This window comes from Erpetoichthys calabaricus, chromosome 7 (genome assembly GCF_900747795.2).
Source record: "Erpetoichthys calabaricus chromosome 7, fErpCal1.3, whole genome shotgun sequence".
Classification (NCBI taxonomy): Eukaryota; Metazoa; Chordata; class Cladistia; order Polypteriformes; family Polypteridae; genus Erpetoichthys; species Erpetoichthys calabaricus.
In genome coordinates, this window is record NC_041400.2 from 159,454,121 (window position 1) to 159,472,187 (window position 18,067).

The window sequence follows — 18,067 nt, forward strand, 5'->3', positions numbered from 1 at the left end:
GAACCCGGATCTCCTAACTGGCACCTTTCACTGCACCACCATACTGCCCGCATACAAACTTAAAAGGTTTAAATAAAACAGAAATATATACCTTTATTTTTACTTCCTTAACTTGTGGAGGGTGTATCCTGTAGCAAAGCCCTAAGTTTTTTCATGAAAGCCCCTTTCAGTCAATAAGCCTTAAAAACAGGTGTAAAGCTAAACTTGCAGCACCACTATTCAATTACACTTGCCTAACGCCTCTCCTAAAGGGACATACTGTGGGATCTGGGCATCCGTCAAAGCACCAATCACAGGCCCGATTAGAAAGCGGGAAGCTGTGATTCGTCGTCTCCCTCCCATGTAACAATCACAGCCCATGTTACAACGTACTATGTATATATGTATATGTGTGTGTTTATGTATGTGTGTATATGTATGTGTATATATATGTTGATATGTGTATATATATATGTATATATATGTGGATGTGTATATGTAAATATATATATGTATATGTAGATATGTGTATATGTAGATATTTATATATATGTATATATGTATATGTATATATATGTTTACATAACCTCTTTAACACACTACTTCTCCGCTGCGAAGCGCGGGTATTTTGCTAGTTAATTCATAAAAGTTCGGTGTAAATTAGAGTAGGAAATACATTTCTTTTATTTTGATAGTTTTACTTGCATTAGTTCTAAGCGCATATATTTCTTTATCCTATTTGTTTTATAGTTTCATGTACTGAAAGGAGAGTTTAGGAGTGTATAAAACTATACTTCATTTTTAAACATTTTTTTAAAAAAGTATTATTTTGATTAAAACCTTTTATCTGGCTTTCATTTGTTTATATAGGAATTGGAACCCCACAATGCATTTATTTTTCAATCACAAGAACACATAGCTGCCATATACACACACGTTAGGCACTGATATTTTTATGCAGTGCAATAATTAAACTGTGATATTTTTGACATAAATGTTTATCATTTTGTATGTATACACCCTTAAGGCAACCATTTTGCTTTGCACCCTCCCCCACCATAACCTGTCGTCTAAGGCCGGGTTTATACTTCACGCGACGCATGCTGCAGCGGACACTCCTGCTACGCAAGCGTTGTAGTGTTTATACTTGCGCGCATACTTTATGTAAATCTGGAGGAATCCGCCAGGTGGCAGTGCGAGATATTATCACGGTGAGAACATGTTCAGCTTCTCTGTGTTGTGAATTGCCTAGAACATCCACTAAATTCCGATGCCACCTTACCGCAATATCTCTGAAAAGGATATTTATTGATTAAATCCAGGGATGTGTCCATTCCAGCAAGCATTGGGCACAAGTGAGAAACAATCCCTGGACGAGGCCTCAGCTCATCCCAAGGTGAATACAACCACACACATACATTAGCATAATTTTAGCGGCACCAAATCCCCAAATCTACATATCTTTGGAAGGAAACTGGAGCACACTGAGGAAACCCAGCAGGAAAACATGTAAACTCCAGGCAGGGAATATCAGCGACGTGACTTCCTGCAAAACAGCAGTGCTAACGCTCTGCCACTGTGTCACCCTCATGTGTGTAATTATTAACAGTATTCATTATTTAAATGAAATTACCGATTTATCTGTAAAATGTAATATACATACTTTAATGCTTTTCATCATGAAAGTGAAATCAAGTATAAATCTAAGGATTCTAAATGTGCAGAGAGTTGGAGTATCATACATTTAATGTGCTCAGTGTGGTGATCTATTGCTGGCAATCCGCTGCTGTCAGGACCAGAGGAAGCCCTAGAAAAAAAGACGGCACAGAAGACAGTATGTGAGACTTTTAAAATGTATCGTGTCATTACGATCGGGAATATAAGACGCTTGAATATAAAAGCACCACGAATACATCTGTATGTCGGCATTTTGCTTCACCACATCGAACCATTTATCAAACATCAAACCGCGCACACCGATCTCGTAGGATCCGCAAAGTGGCTTTCTGTCATATGTAGATAGTAAACAGAGACTCTGACATCACATTTCAACTTTTAACACACTGTGCCCCCCTACTTTTTGCTGGTACTGCAACTCGCACAGGTGTTGTGTTAATTTCTGAGGACCTGCACAGAGGACGCATCAAATGAACGCTGAGAATGCGTGGCAGCCATGATGCGGGTGTGTACGCGCTGTGACCGTGAATTACAAACGAGCCGTAAGGGGGAGGAGTGAAAGTGCTAAGATTCACCAAAAATTTAAATCTCTGGTTTTCAATGGATCTCGATGTTTTGGGGTCCCCTGATACCGAAAACCTTGATATCTCAATGATGGGAGTGGAACTGTCTGTGTGTCACACTTTCTTGAGGATGGGTTGGAGCTAAAACAGCTGGATGGAAAAATACCAAACTCAAAACTTAAGCCTGTTATGAGATGACGATGTGCTGATTAGTTTTTGAGCAAAATAGTGCAAAGGAAAGATGCACTCTAGAGAGACTCTCATATACGCTAATTCGGCAATTATGAATTCTTCTCGTCAATTGCTGTCATAATGACCTTTTATGTGATCAGAAAGATCAGCATCAGAGCGGTAAATAATTACTGAATAGTTATAGAATAGTTCGGGTATCTTTTTCCTGGGGTACAAATTTATTAGTTTTTTTGCATTTTAAACTGAGGAGTGGATTTTTCATCCTTGAATTGTTGTGCCTGTTTGATTATGTTGTGCTTTTTTTTTCTTTATTAATCAAAGCCCTGTAATAGTAGATCCAAATAATTTTATATTTTAATGTTTTGTTAATAACAATTTTCAGTTTTTGTGTTTTGCACAGTGCTGTAATGGTACCACTTAATATTTAAATATTGCTAACATATTAAGCACTGTCAGAATTAATTTTACCTGTTACATATAGAAAAAATAAATAGAGGTAAACAGCATTCTGCAAAGTTACAAAGAAAAATTAATTCATATTGAAATTATTTGTTAGGTTTTCTTTTTATACAGATGTAACTGAACATGAAAATGGTGGGAGAGACATCATCAAACTGACTAGTAGCAAGCTATCCACAGATGAGGTTTCTTTTTCTGCTGTTTGCCCAGAATGTGGAGCAGTTTCCTTGTTTGTTGGTAAGTTGAAATGAGTGCACAATTCCATTCATTTATGTTTTGCTTGAATGTAATTGCTGTGTAATTTGAAATAACATTTAGCAAATAAAAAAAATAGCATGCCTTTATGCTAGTTAGAATAAAATAAGTCAGCTGCAGTTATATATAATTGCAAATAGTTATGATAAAGAAAACTTGGTAAAAGCTGAAGGATCTGAATGAGTTTAACATAGATGATTGCACATTTTTAGGAAGAATACACAAAACCAAAAGGTGAGGGAGCTCTAATTTATGCAAAACAGCCTTTGAATACATGTTGTTTTCATTTCAGTTATGAGCCATTTGACTAAAAAGTGTTAGGTGTAAAGGCCTGATATTGGGAGTTTGTTTAAGAACCCTTTTCCGGACAATAGTTCTGATATGTATTTTTTCATAATATTAAAAGAGGAAATTTTGAGAGACATATTATGGGTGTGGAGGACCTTTATCAAAATATTTACTGGGCTAACCTTACAAATAAAGGAGCACAAAAACAGGAGGGTTTGGATGTGATTAGTGACCTTTTTTACACAGTACATTAAAGCATCAATGAGAGTGGAAGCGTGTCTACTAGTGTATTTAATTTTTGACCATGAAAGATATTTGGCCAAAAATAGCATAAAAATGGCACATTCAGAATTTTGCCAAATGAATAAAAATGACGACATTTTTGGTCAAATATATAATGGTGTTTCAATTGTTGTCCTATCCTGACTTTGGATCATACTTTTAAACAGCACATTCTGTTATATGGAAAATGAGTGATATGTTGCACTGCTTTGCATTTTGTGTTTGCCATCTAATAAGATTGTACATATTTATTTACAAAGACAAATGGCATTAGCAGTGACCTGTTGTGAAGAAATGTAATATTTTTGTGAAAGTAAAAGCAAATGGACAAAGGAAATGAGTAGGAGAACTGATCATACTGGGACAAGTTTACTAAGGATGCAAGCAATGCTGTTTAAACATGCTTAGCTAAACCGTGGTGACCTGTATGACTTGCCAGACAAGGAATGTACAAAGCACCCTACCAAGCTAACTCCACTCACATTCATTGGTGTTACGAACATACATTCAGTATTTTCAGTTTATTGTTAGTTCCAATAGTTTCTGAACAACATAATATATGATCATTTAAGACAAAATCCAAACCTGAGGGTTTTTTTTTTTTTTTTTTTAATTAAATGTTGTTTGAGTCTGCTATCGAGGTTGGGTACTTGTACTTGCTGATCCAGCACAATCTTTCTTTATGGTTGCTGTGCATTCTACAGCTTTTACAGTTTTCATTTTGTTGAGTGCAGGCCTTATTGGCTTTGTAAAATCACAAGTTATCATTTATAATTTGGACCTTGTTGTTGGTTTTTATTATTCATTGTTTCTGTTTTCAGTGGTCTTTAAAAGTGTCCTCTCTTAAAAGTCTAACTTCAGTAATAAAAGTATAAGAGAATTTATCATAAATGTCATTGAAAAGTTTAAATCAAAATTGAAATTGGTTTGAATTATGCCTTATTCAATTTGGGATAACAATAAAGGGAGAAATGTGTTCAGTATACAGCCTAGTGGTTTCTGAAATTTTCCTTTGGTCAGGAAATTTTACTTTGGTGCATCAAGTGCCTAGCTTTATTATTTTGTAAAATCCTGGTAGAATTCTAGGTTATATATGATTAAACTTTAGGGATCTAGTAACTATAATATAATAGCATTCCAGTGTTGTGGCAGGATGCATATTTAAAAACTAAAACTTTTAAGTTTAAATTTAGTAGGCTAGATTTTGAGCAGATCTAACAAAACTAAAATAAAAAAAAATAAAAAAAAGCACATTAGAATAAGGCCTTGTTGAGACACTCAAGGAGAAGTGGAACAGAATTAAAAGCATTTTACATACAGTGCAAAACAAGTTTATTTTGAAATTTGGAAGCGGTAAGATATTAAAGAGAAGTCTATGGTGGACTTATAAGGAGTGAAAAAAGAAAATGGGTCTATAAGTTGTACAAGACAAATAACTCCTGTACCAACTTTAGGGTTTAAGAGAGCATTGGCTATAAAGTTTTTTGGCAATGCTAAAAGGCAGTTCAAGGGAAGCATTTTGGTTAAGGCAAAAGATTCTAGAAAAGAGATTCTTACAATACTTTAGTAGTGAAAAAGTAGTCAAGGAGGAAGTGAAGTACATTAGGAACTGAAAGTGTGAACTTAAATATACACACCATAGAATAGTGAATGCTATAAATTAGGGGTGTTGAAATTAATCACATAATTGATACATACGTGGACAATTCTGCATCGATGCAGTGGCATAACATAATCGATTATATCATAATGACATTGCTTGGTGATTTTCTGGCTGTGGCATAAAAATTCTAGCTAAAAAGTTGTCTCGGTGGTGACTATGGCTGCCTGATCTGAGTACAGCGCTGCTCCATGTAGAAGTAACTCATCTCACTGATGTCACTCACTGCATACTTGCCGGTAGAGCATGGCGGAGGGAGGCAGAGAGATTAAAAATGCTTCAAACATTTTAAAAGCCGATATCTGGACTCATTTTGGATTTTATGAACAGATTGAGAAGCATGAACTGGACAAGTTGTATGCGGTGTGTAAAGTCTTACACACAAAAATTTAAATATGTTGGGAACACTACCAACTTGAGAAATCATGTTAGCCATTTCCACCCTGAGATGCTAACAACACCAGCCAGAGAAATCCCAAACCCAGCACAGGCAAGAATTTACGCGACTCTGTCCACAATACTGCCCAACTCTGAGAAAGGGAAGAAAATAACCCAGGCTATGGCAGCCTTTATAGCGAAAGATTTACGGCCATATTTCATTCTAGACAACGCCAGGTTTCAGCACCTGTTAAAGACACTGGAGCCACGGTACAAGGTCCCGTCGCACAGCCACTTTGCAGAAAAGGTTATACTGGCACTTTACCATGAAACCAGAGCCCAGATAACGGCGTCAATGAGCAAAGCTAGCCGGGCAGCAATAACATGTGATTCATGGACTTCAGTGGCAACGGAGTCTTATGTTACAGTGACAGCACATTGCATTAGCAAGGGCTGGCAGATTATGTCCCATGTGCTGCAGATGAAAGCTGTGTTTGAGTCTCAAACAGGCGCGGAGCTACTGTCTCATGCTGTGGAAGAATGGCAGCTATCAGATAAAGATGTGGCGCTCATGATGGACAATGCTTCAAACATGTTGGTTGCAGCTCAAGTCGGAAAGTTCCAGCATATAAGATGCTTCGCCCATACGCTGAATCTCGCCTCTCAGCGGCCGCTTAAAGTGGCCACACTCACCAGACTTCTGGGAAGAATCCGACATATGTCGACATTCTTCCATTGGAGCACTAAAGCCAGCCACCTTTTGAAAGTGAACCAAAAATGCCCGTGGTCACTGCAAAAAGATCCATTGTCAAAGCAGAGCACGTAGATCAACTGTCGTTCTTGCACATAAACCTACAAATTCCCAAATGCTAAAACCAGTGCTTGTGATGTTTTGCACATTCAAAAAGTGTCTAGTGCTGATGTTAAAGATTTTATTTTGTGTAGTTCTTATTTTGTATTTTGCACAATAGTAGTTTCTGCAGAGCAGGTTTTTCCCCACAGCCAGAGATGAGGTCACTGCAGAAAAATCCACTCCCAAACCAGAGCATTTTGTTCAGTTGGTGTTCATATTCAAAAATCCCAAATGCTGAACATTGACTAATTTGTAATTTGTAAATTTGTCTTTGTAATGTTGTGCACTTTCAGGAAGTGCCCTGTATACAGTGCTGTTATTTTATGTTATAGATTTTATTTTGTATATCATAGCTCCGCAAAATGTTTCATTTTTGAAGACTGATCATATTCATACAAGATGTAAGCTAGGCCTATACTATTTATTTCTGTTTACAATTTAATGTAATGGTCACGATTTCTGTTTACATTTTGATAAGCTATCTCTATTATTTATTTCTGTTTACAATTTAATGTAATTGTCACAATTTCTGTTTACATTTTCAGGTTTTGCTAAATACAAATACAAGCAGTGAGATGTAAGCTCACATTTTTATTTGTAAACATAATGTGAAGTAATGTAGAAAAATTGATGGGCTGCATCATGATGCATCGAGAAATCGAATCAAATCGTTGAGATGATAATTGTAATTGAATTGAGAGACAAGTGAAGGTTCACACCTCTACGTACTATAAATATTCAAATTTTCCTGAAGTCAGTAGTCTCCCACCAGGGACTATCGGGAGGTACTTCAAATTGAAAAATACACAGGGAGAAATGATGCTTAGATTGATTAGGCTAAAATGAAACAAATTATTAGGAAAGATAACATTTGTCCTAGAGAGCATAATGAGTTTAGTGAGTATGTATTTATATTTTAGAAGTTTCCACAGAATCTAGTGATTTTTCAAAGGACTGGAAGCAAGCAAATATATTATTACTGTGGGGAACAGCCCGGACACAGACAGGTAGACACGATGTTATCACCACACACACGTTTATTTATCATATTTACAGTGCACATACCCAGTGCCTCAGCACCAATCACCCCTTTAAGTCCTGGCCACAACACAATGCCTTATTAGTCTCTGGTCCGCCTCCACTCCTCTTCACCAAGCTTCGTCCTCTTCCACCCGACTCTTGCCCCTGACTGGAGGGAGGCGGCCCCTTTTATACACCCCAGATGGGCTCCAGGTGCATCCTAAGAGCTTCTGTAGCCACACCTGTGTGGCGGAAGCTCTGTCAGTGTATCCAGAAGTCCACCGGGTGTCCCCAGTACTCTTGCCCCCAGCACTTCCCGGTGTGGCGGAAGTACTGAGGTCCAGGGCTCCCAAGGCATCGGGGCACCCCCTGGCAGTGACCACGGGCCCCTACAGGGATGAGCTTCCAAGCTCTGTACCCGTGGTCCCCACAGCAACCAGAGAGGACACCCCCTCGTGTTCCGGAGGATCCACAAGCCCTCCTCCGGTCCTCCTGGGCGTCCCGGCCGGGCACCACATTACATTATATAGAAAAGTGGATTATGTTTATCCAAATAACTGTAGGAAAGTAAGCTTAATATGTGTCATGGGTGAATTAATGAAGAGGAGTAAATGTTTACTACAAGCTTTTTGAAAATCTAAATAAAGTCCTACATGAGAGGCTAGCAATCAAACTGAGTAGGCTTGTGGCAGATTAAATTTGATACATGTAAGGAAGGAAAGGAAATAAAAATGATTTATTTGTATATACTGTGGGATGTTTAAAACTTGAAAGCACACTTTAAGAGATGAACTTAGGAGTTGCTGTAGATAAGTGTGTGTCTGCATCCAGGCAATTTACAGAAATAGTTAAAGAAATACTCCACCTGACAATATTTTATATGTTGCTTACCCCATGTAGTTTGTAGTGATGGCAGACAAGTGAAACAGCAAATAATTTGAAAAACGCATTACATGTGTAGCATAATCCACACGTGAATTCATCCAGTCTTTTGTTCACAATGGCCTAAACACATGTATTTTTCCTAAAATATTGTTAAATAAGTTACTTCTGGAAAACTCAAAAATAAAATTATGCGTGCTTAGATGCATGTGTGCATATCACACTCATGTCGTTCCTTGACATTTTGTGTTTCCACATCCTTTTTTTCTGTGTCATATCCTGTCCTGCATATATATAGTTTTTCACACCTATACTATATATATAGTATAGGTGTGAAAAACTATTTGCCCCCTTCCTGATTTCTTATTCTTTTGCATGTTTGTCACACAAAATGTTTCTGATCATCAAACACATTTAACCATTAGTCAAATATAACACAAGTAAACACAAAATGCAGTTTGTAAATGGTGGTTTTTATTATTTAGGGAGAAAAAAAAATCCAAACCTACATGGCCCTGTGTGAAAAAGTAATTGCCCCCTGAACCTAATAACTGGTTGGGCCACCCTTAGCAGCAATAACTGCAATCAAGCGTTTGCGATAACTTGCAATGAGTCTATTACAGCGCTCTGGAGGAATTTTGGCCCACTCATCTTTGCAAAATTGTTGTAATTCAGCTTTATTTGAGGGTTTTCTAGCATGAGCCGCCTTTTTAAGGTCATGCCATAGCATCTCAATTGGATTCAGGTCAGGACTTTGACTAGGCCACTCCAAAGTCTTCATTTTGTTTTTCTTCAGCCATTCAGAGGTGGATTTGCTGGTGTGTTTTGGGTCATTGTCCTGTTGCAGCACCCAAGATCGCTTCAGCTTGAGTTGACGAACAGATGGGCGGACATTCTCCTTCAGGATTTTTTGGTAGACAGTAGAATTCATGGTTCCATCTATCACAGTAAGCCTTCCAGGTCCTGAAGCAGCAAAACAACCCCAGACCATCACACTACCACCACCATATTTTACTGTTGGTATGATGTTCTTTTTCTGAAATGCTGTGTTCCTTTTACGCCAGATGTCACGGGACATTTGCCTTCCAAAAAGTTCAACTTTTGTCTCATCAGTCCACAAGGTATTTTCCCAAAAGTCTTGGCAATCATTGAGATGTTTCTTAGCAAAATTGAGACGAGCCCTAATGTTCTTTTTGCTTAACAGTGGTTTGCGTCTTGGAAATCTGCCATGCAGGCCGTTTTTGCTCAGTCTCTTTCTTATGGTGGAGTCGTGAACACTGACCTTAATTGAGGCAAGTGAGGCCTGCAGTTCTTTAGACGTTGTCCTGGGGTCTTTTGTGACCTCTCGGATGAGTCGTCTCTGCGCTCTTGGGGTAATTTTGGTCGGCCGGCCACTCCTGGGAAGGTTCACCACTGTTCCATGTTTTTGCCATTTGTGGATAATGGCTCTCACTGTGGTTCGCTGGAGTCCCAAAGCTTTAGAAATGGCTTTATAACCTTTACCAGACTGATAGATCTCAATTACTTCTGTTCTCATTTGTTCCTGAATTTCTTTGGATCTTGGCATGATGTCTAGCTTTTGAGGTGCTTTTGGTCTACTTCTCTGTGTCAGGCAGCTCCTATTTAAGTGATTTCTTGATTGAAACAGGTGTGGCAGTAATCAGGCCTGGGGGTGGCTACGGAAATTGAACTCAGGTGTGATACACCACAGTTAGGTTATTTTTTAACAAGGGGGCAATTACTTTTTCACACAGGGCCATGTAGGTTTGGATTTTTTTTCTCCCTAAATAATAAAAACCATCATTTAAAAACTGCATTTTGTGTTTACTTGTGTTATATTTGACTAATGGTTAAATGTGTTTGATGATCAGAAACATTTTGTGTGACAAACATGCAAAAGAATAAGAAATCAGGAAGGGGGCAAATAGTTTTTCACACCACTGTAACTTTAGAATCATTGTGGGTTGCAGTTTTAGAGTTCAAGCATCATGGGTTCAGTTACCATACCTGGACTCTGTCTCTTGCACATCTCTCCATGTTAGGTAACTGAGCAGTACTCTTTCATGTTCTACTTAACAGTTCCTGCAACGTTTCAGTGTTTTTGTGTGCCGGTAAGTAGTGATGTGCTGTAACTGCACCTCTTGTGAGTTTCACATAAGCCGTGTTTCCTGCCCTGTTTGATTCATTTTTCCATTACTATAAACTCTTCCTAGTATGGAGTTGCTTCATAAGCTACATAAATGATCATTTTCTGAATCAATTTTCCCACTCCTCTAATTTTGTTGCTATAATTCAAATGAAATATCTTTATAATCCATGCTTTCTTCAATCTAGATAGAACTTTAATATTTAAATGGCCCTTCTAATAAGGTGGTATATGACTTTTTGAGTAAGGGTGTGAGGACACTTATTTCCAATTTGTGATAGAGATACCTAGAGCATTCCTACTATAAAAGTGATCACAGTTATTCATTCTTAATTTTTTTTTCACTTCGGTTTTATTAATTTTTCTTACCCATTGTAGTTATGAGTTTTGATTTTTTTTTTCCTTTCAGGAATATTTGTCTTGCTTGCAGTTCATGCTGAAAATTTCCATTTCACATGCCAAATTCTACCTCCAATAATATTTCAAAATATTTCAGTGGATGACAATGAACAAGACTCAGATATAACACTACAATGTTCTGTCCTTTGATGGGCCACACATGAATGCAAGTGAAAAACAAACTGGCTTTCATCTAATATAATAATGAAAAGCAACAGTGAAGCTACTTTTTTCTGATAAATAAGAAATATGATACTGTTCTAAAATATGCCAGCAGTTAAATTTAAATACTATATTTAGTACATTTAAATACTGCATAACTCTTAGTGGTTCATGTGTATAGTGATACTTAAACATTGGAGTAAAACAGAACGACAGGTAATAATATAGGGAATATATTGTAATAACACTGTTAGTAATATCAGACAGATTATTAACTATAATATTACTAAAATGTACTACAGTAATTTAGATTGCACAGTTTCCCAACCTTTAGAAGTAGTAGGCTATAATATATATTATTAGTAATAATGATATTCTATGTAATAATCAGCTAGAGTCGACATAACAAGATACTAAAAGAGCAATCGCAATGTTGCTGATGGATAGGAGGCCTAGTAAAGCTAAAATGCTATGCTTTGTTACCAATATCACTTGTAATATTAACGCCCAGAGTATTCAAGTTATATAACAATGAGTAAACAATGTATAACTATACTAAATTAATATTGGAGGCTTGTGATAATAACATTGTTGTCAATATCAGCTACATATTATTATATGCTGTAGTACTGGTAAATTATATGATGCTGTTTAAGATGTATGTATTTTTATTTTAAAGATTAACACACAAAAGTGAAGAGAAATGGCTTGTTGGAAAATTAATTATGTATACACACACTGTCACTGGCAACTTGATTAGGTACACCTATCCAACTGCTTGTTAACATAATTATTTAATCAGCCAATCCACATGGCAGCAATTCAATGCATTCAGGAATATAGACATTGTCAAGACAACCTGCTGAAGTTCAAACAGAGCATCAGAATGTGGATGAAAGGTGATTTAAGTGACTTTGAACATGTTATAGTTTAGGGTGCCAGATGGGCTGGTCTGAGTCTTTCAGAATCTGCTGATCTTGTGGGATTTTGATGCATAACCAAACAAAAAAAAGGGAAAATATCCAATGAATGGCTGTCCTCTGAGCGAAAATGCCTTGTTGATGCTAGAGGTCAGAGGAGAATGGCCAGACTGGTTTGAGCTGATACAAAAGCAACAGCAACTCAAATAACCACTTGTTATGACCAAGGTATAAATAAGAGCATCTCTGAATGCACAACACGTCAAACCTCGAAGAAGATAGGTTGTAGCAGCAGGAGACCACACTGGGTGCTATCAGCTAAGAACAAGCAACTGAGGCTACAATTTGCACAGGCTCACCAAAATTGGACAATAGCAGATTAGAAAAACATTGCCTGGTTCGATGAGTTTTGATTTCTGCTGTGACCTTTGGATGGTAGGGTCAGAAGTGACAACAACACGAAAGCATGGATCCATCCTGCCTCAAATCACTGGTTCAGGCTGGTGGTGTTGGTGTAATGGTATGGGGGATATTTTCTTGGCACACTTTGGGCCCATTAGTACCAATTGAGCATCGTTTAAATAAATTATATATACTGTAATATATATATATATATATATATATACAGTGGTGTGAAAAACTATTTGCCCCCTTCCTGATTTCTTATTCTTTTGCATGTTTGTCACACAAAGTGTTTCTGATCATCAAACACATTTAACCATTAGTCAAATATAACACAAGTAAACACAAAATGCAGTTTCTAAATGGTGGTTTTTATTTAGGGAGAAAAAAAAATCCAAACCTACATGGCCCTGTGTGAAAAAGTAATTGCCCCCTGAACCTAATAACTGGTTGGGCCACCCTTAGCAGCAATAACTGCAATCAAGCGTTTGCGATAATTTGCAATGAGTCTTATACAGCGCTCTGGAGGAATTTTGGCCCACTCATCTTTGCAAAATTGTTGTAATTCAGCTTTATTTGAGGGTTTTCTAGCATGAACCGCCTTTTTAAGGTCATGCCATAGCATCTCAATTGGATTCAGGTCAGGACTTTGACTAAGCCACTCCAAAGTCTTCATTTTGTTTTTCTTCAGCCATTCAGAGGTGGATTTGCTGGTGTGTTTTGGGTCATTGTCCTGTTACAGCACCCAAGATCGCTTCAGCTTGAGTTGACGAACAGATAGCCGGACATTCTCCTTCAGGATTTTTTGGTAGACAGTAGAATTCATGGTTCCATCTATCACAGCAAGCCTTCCAGGTCCTGAAGCAGCAAAACAACCCCACACCATCACACTACCACCACCATATTTTACTGTTGGTATGATGTTCTTTTTCTGAAATGCTGTGTTCCTTTTACGCCAGATGTAACGGGACATTTGCCTTCCAAAAAGTTCAACTTTTGTCTCATCAGTCCACAAGGTATTTTCCCAAAAGTCTTGGCAATCATTGAGATGTTTCTTAGCAAAATTGAGACGAGCCCTAATGTTCTTTTTGCTTAACAGTGGTTTGCGTCTTGGAAATCTGCCATGCAGGCCGTTTTTGCTCAGTCTCTTTCTTATGGTGGAGTCGTGAACACTGACCTTAATTGAGGCAAGTGAGGCCTGCAGTTCTTTAGACGTTGTCCTGGGGTCTTTTGTGACCTCTCGGATGAGTCGTCTCTGCGCTCTTGGGGTAATTTTGGTCGGCCGGCCACTCCTGGGAAGGTTCACCACTGTTCCATGTTTTTGCCATTTGTGGATAATGGCTCTCACTGTGGTTCGCTGGAGTCCCAAAGCTTTAGAAATGGCTTTATAACCTTTACCAGACTGATAGATCTCAATTACTTCTGTTCTCATTTGTTCCTGAATTTCTTTGGATCTTGGCATGATGTCTAGCTTTTGAGGTGCTTTTGGTCTACTTCTCTGTGTCAGGCAGCTCCTATTTAAGTGATTTCTTGATTGAAACAGGTGTGGCAGTAATCAGGCCTGGAGGTGGCTACGGAAATTGAACTCAGGTGTGATACACCACAGTTAGGTTATTTTTTAACAAGGGGGCAATTACTTTTTCACACAGGGCCATGTAGGTTTGGATTTTTTTTCTCCCTAAATAGTAAAAACCATCATTTAAAAACTGCATTTTGTGTTTACTTGTGTTATATTTGACTAATGGTTAAATGTGTTTGATGATCAGAAACATTTTGTGTGACAAACATGCAAAAGAATAAGAAATCAGGAAGGGGGCAAATAGTTTTTCACACCACTGTATATATATATATATATATAGTGAATTTACCCTTGGGATTAATAAAGTATCTATCTGTCTGTCTGTCTAAATGCCACAGCCTACCTGAGTATTGTTGCTGACCATATCCATCCCTTTATAACTGGAGTGTGCCCATCTTCTGATGGCTACTTCCAGCAAGATAATGTGCCATGTCACAAAGCTCAGATCATTTCAAACTGGTTCCTTAAACATGACAATGAGTTCTCTGTACTCAAATGTCCTCCACAGTCACCAGATCGCAATCCAATAGAACATCTTTGGGATGTGGTGGAATGGAAGATTCGCATCATGGATGTGTAGCAGACAAATCTGCTGCAACTGCACATATTTTGTCAATGTGGACCAAAAGCCTTGAGGAATATTTCAAGCACCTTGTTGAACCTATGCCAGAAAGAATTACGGTATTTCTGAAGGCAAAAGGGGGTCCAACTCGAAGCTAGAAAGGTGGACCTAAAATTATGTTTATATTATAAAATAGAATGTAGTGGGCCATAATTTTTAGTCCTAAGAACAGTTATCCAGCTTTTCAGTGAAAAATTGGTATTATATATTTTTGATTTTTTCTGTGCAATTCGCATATAACAATTGTATTTCGACTGCTTTTCCAGTCTTGATCACTGTAGCTTGCAACTCCTTCAGAGTTATCATAGGCCTCTATCTATAATTGTCATCTTCACAGTCATTCGATCTAGGAAGATTTACTGCCGTGCTATAGTGTTTCCAAGTCTTGCTGATTTGTTTGACTGTATTCCAAGGGATATTTAGTAATTTGACTTGAGCTTTTCAGTCACCTTCTCATACAGATGCTTGGAGTGTTATTTTGACTTCATTGTGTAGGTTTGGTAACAATACTGTCTGTCCATCTAGATAAGGTGCATTTTACCACAATTAGCTGAAGCCCTTTAACTACAGACCGGAGATTCCTATGTAACAAATTATATGGCTTCTATAAACAGTGTGTCATGTTAAAGGAGGTGAATACTTATGTGACCAATTAATTTGTATTTTACTGTATATTTGCAATTAATTTAGACCACTTTTAAGGGGTATTTTCTCTGTATCGGGTCTTTTTCTGTTCATCAGTGTCAAAAAAACAAATTAAATCCACTATGATTCAATGTTATAAAAGGTGAGTCAAAATTATGTTAACATTTGAATGGTGGAAACAATTTATTCACGAAACATACTTCATATGTGCAAAATGATTTATAGGAATGTCTCACCCTGTTTGCCATCATGTTAAAACCATTTTCTTGATTGATTCATTCATTCATTTTGTAACTTGCTTTGTGCTGAACAGGTACCAGGGGTACAGGAGCCTATCCTAGCCAGCACAGGGCACAAGGTAGGAACAAATCCTGAACATGGCACCAGTCCATCACAGGGTGAACACACACCAACCACACAGTAGGGCCAATCTAGAAAAGCCAGTCCACCTATCTTGCATGTCTTTGCACTGTGGGAGGAAATTCAAGCAGACATGGGGAGAACATGCAAACTCCATGCAGGGAGGACACGGGATGCGAACCCTGGTCTCCTTACTGCAGGGCAGCAGCGCATACCACTGCACCATCATGCCACCCAGCTTTAGAAAGTATATTTGGTTATTATAAAGATCATTATAATCAACAAGCTGTAACTTTTTACGGTATATAGGTTTTTTAATGTAGAGTTAAGTAATTTGTATTATTTGCTTATTTATTAAAAAGTTTAGAAAAGTTGCAGAAAAAGGCAATAATTGCTGTTCTTTTATTATAAAACATGTCAGTGAAATACACTACTATTTTAGTTTTGAAGCTCCTTCAGTCTAAATTTATGGAAGTGTCTTTAGTAAGATTGAATGTAACAATACTTTTGTAACATTCTTGGACTTTTATAGTTCTGAGATTATTCATATTTAATACTATATTCAAAATGGATATATTTCTGAATCAGTGTTCAGTACATAACTTGGAGCATGTGATTGTGATCAGATAGTGTTTAGTTTGTGAATATTTTAGTTTCAGTTGACTGACTGATAACCTATTACCAGCAACAGAATAAGTTGCATGAAGTCTGTGGCTAAATGAGCACCAGGTTATCAGCAAGTAATTCCCCTTCTTAATATGAGATAGATTAATGTGTCTTTTTTGTGTGTGCTAGTGTTATGTTAATATCTAATGAAAACAGTGAACACTGTCTTGCTTCTCTGGATAAGAAATGATTGAAAGAAATTGAAAGTACGACCTACACAGTGAAAAATGAAAGGACGTAGTAAATAGGATACCTTGTATGTATGAGATCACTTAATCACTGCACAATTAAATATTTAACATGAGTTAATCTGTACACTTTGCTCCCACAGTTGTTCTTCAAAGAAAACCATTTATGGCATCTTAGAGCATTATAAATAAAAGTTAGGCACATCAGCTTAAGTTTTCTTGGCATTTCCAATCCGCTATAAAAATATAGTTGGCTTATGCTTACAGATAGCTTATGTTTAACTTAATGTGTTCACTAGTAGTATAAAATAAGTGTTAAAATTTCAAAATTATATTTAGTGGAGTCTATTTTAAGTTTATGTAAATAGCTAAATTGTAATTTTGAAACAAATGATTTTTTGTAGTAACTTTTTTATGCTGTAAGTCATACGTATACTATGGTGGTCTGGTTCTTTCCAAAGAATTGTGGGTGACGTGACTTTACATTTGACCTATATTAGTGAGTGTGATTATGTGTCTGAGTCTGCTATGTGATTGACTGGCATTCTCCTAGGGATTGGTTCCTGCCCTCCACCCGATGTGCCTGGGATAGACCTTGAGTCTCAATAAAACTAAATTGGAATTAGTGGGTTCTAAAAATAAATGGAAGAAATGGATTTTTTGAGAACTTGACCAACATGTGTGACAGAGGAGGTCAGCTCTGCGCTACCAGGTCCATTCAGGAGCCTCTTGAGCCCACCACCGCCGATAACGTGCCTGAGTGATGAGCCTGGCAAATGTGGACACACATGCACCAACAAGGGGTAGATGTATAAAGTGACAATGCTTTTATTAAAAACAAACAAAATAAAGTGTTCAAATTAAACAGTGCTGTGCTTCATCCATTATAAATAAATAATACTGGTGCCAATGGTGCTAAATGGGGATTAAAACAGTTCAATAAATTATCCATAAAATGAGATTAAAATGCTATGGCAGTAAACTGTCCTTTAAAACTGAATCTCCAGTGCAACCTTTTGTAAACGACGTCTCCTCTGGTTACTTGCTGCAGAGGAGATGCCCTTTTGACAGACACATCCATCCAGTTTAGCTTCCAATCCAGACCACACGCCAAGGCTCGGGTCCTTGTGGTCATCCAAGGCCCGGCAGGGCTCCCCTTCCAAGCCTTTCTGACTCCTGCTGCCTTCCCAGATTTGCACGGAAGCGAGCCTCATCCTGTCCATCTCCAACTGCCTTCCTAGGTTTACTTGGGAGCGAGCATCTGGTCACTTCAGCTCCTTAAACATGTTCTATTGGAGTAGCCTCCTTCAGCTCCCAAGCATTGGCCGCATGCTTCTCAAGGGACTTCCTCCCGGCTGCCTGCCTTCTCTCTCTTGCACCAGCTCTCTTCACCTTCTGCCTTTCTCTCCCATCTTTAACCTTTGTTCTTCCGTCTTTTACTTTTCTTCTTTTTCACTTTTGTCTCCTACCCCCCCAAACCCCCAAAATGT

At 37.8% G+C, this 18,067-nt stretch overlaps 1 protein-coding gene across 1 annotated transcript in view; it reads left to right on the forward strand.

Moving 5' to 3' along the window:
- LOC114654815 (molybdopterin synthase catalytic subunit) overlaps positions 1-18,067 on the forward strand; it is a 52,890-nt gene that overhangs the window by 22,095 nt on the left and 12,728 nt on the right. Inside the window, exon 2 of the mRNA XM_028805623.2 lies at positions 2,985-3,107. Within this exon, the coding sequence (XP_028661456.1) occupies positions 2,985-3,107 (123 nt within the window). The remainder of the gene's footprint in view (positions 1-2,984; positions 3,108-18,067) is intronic.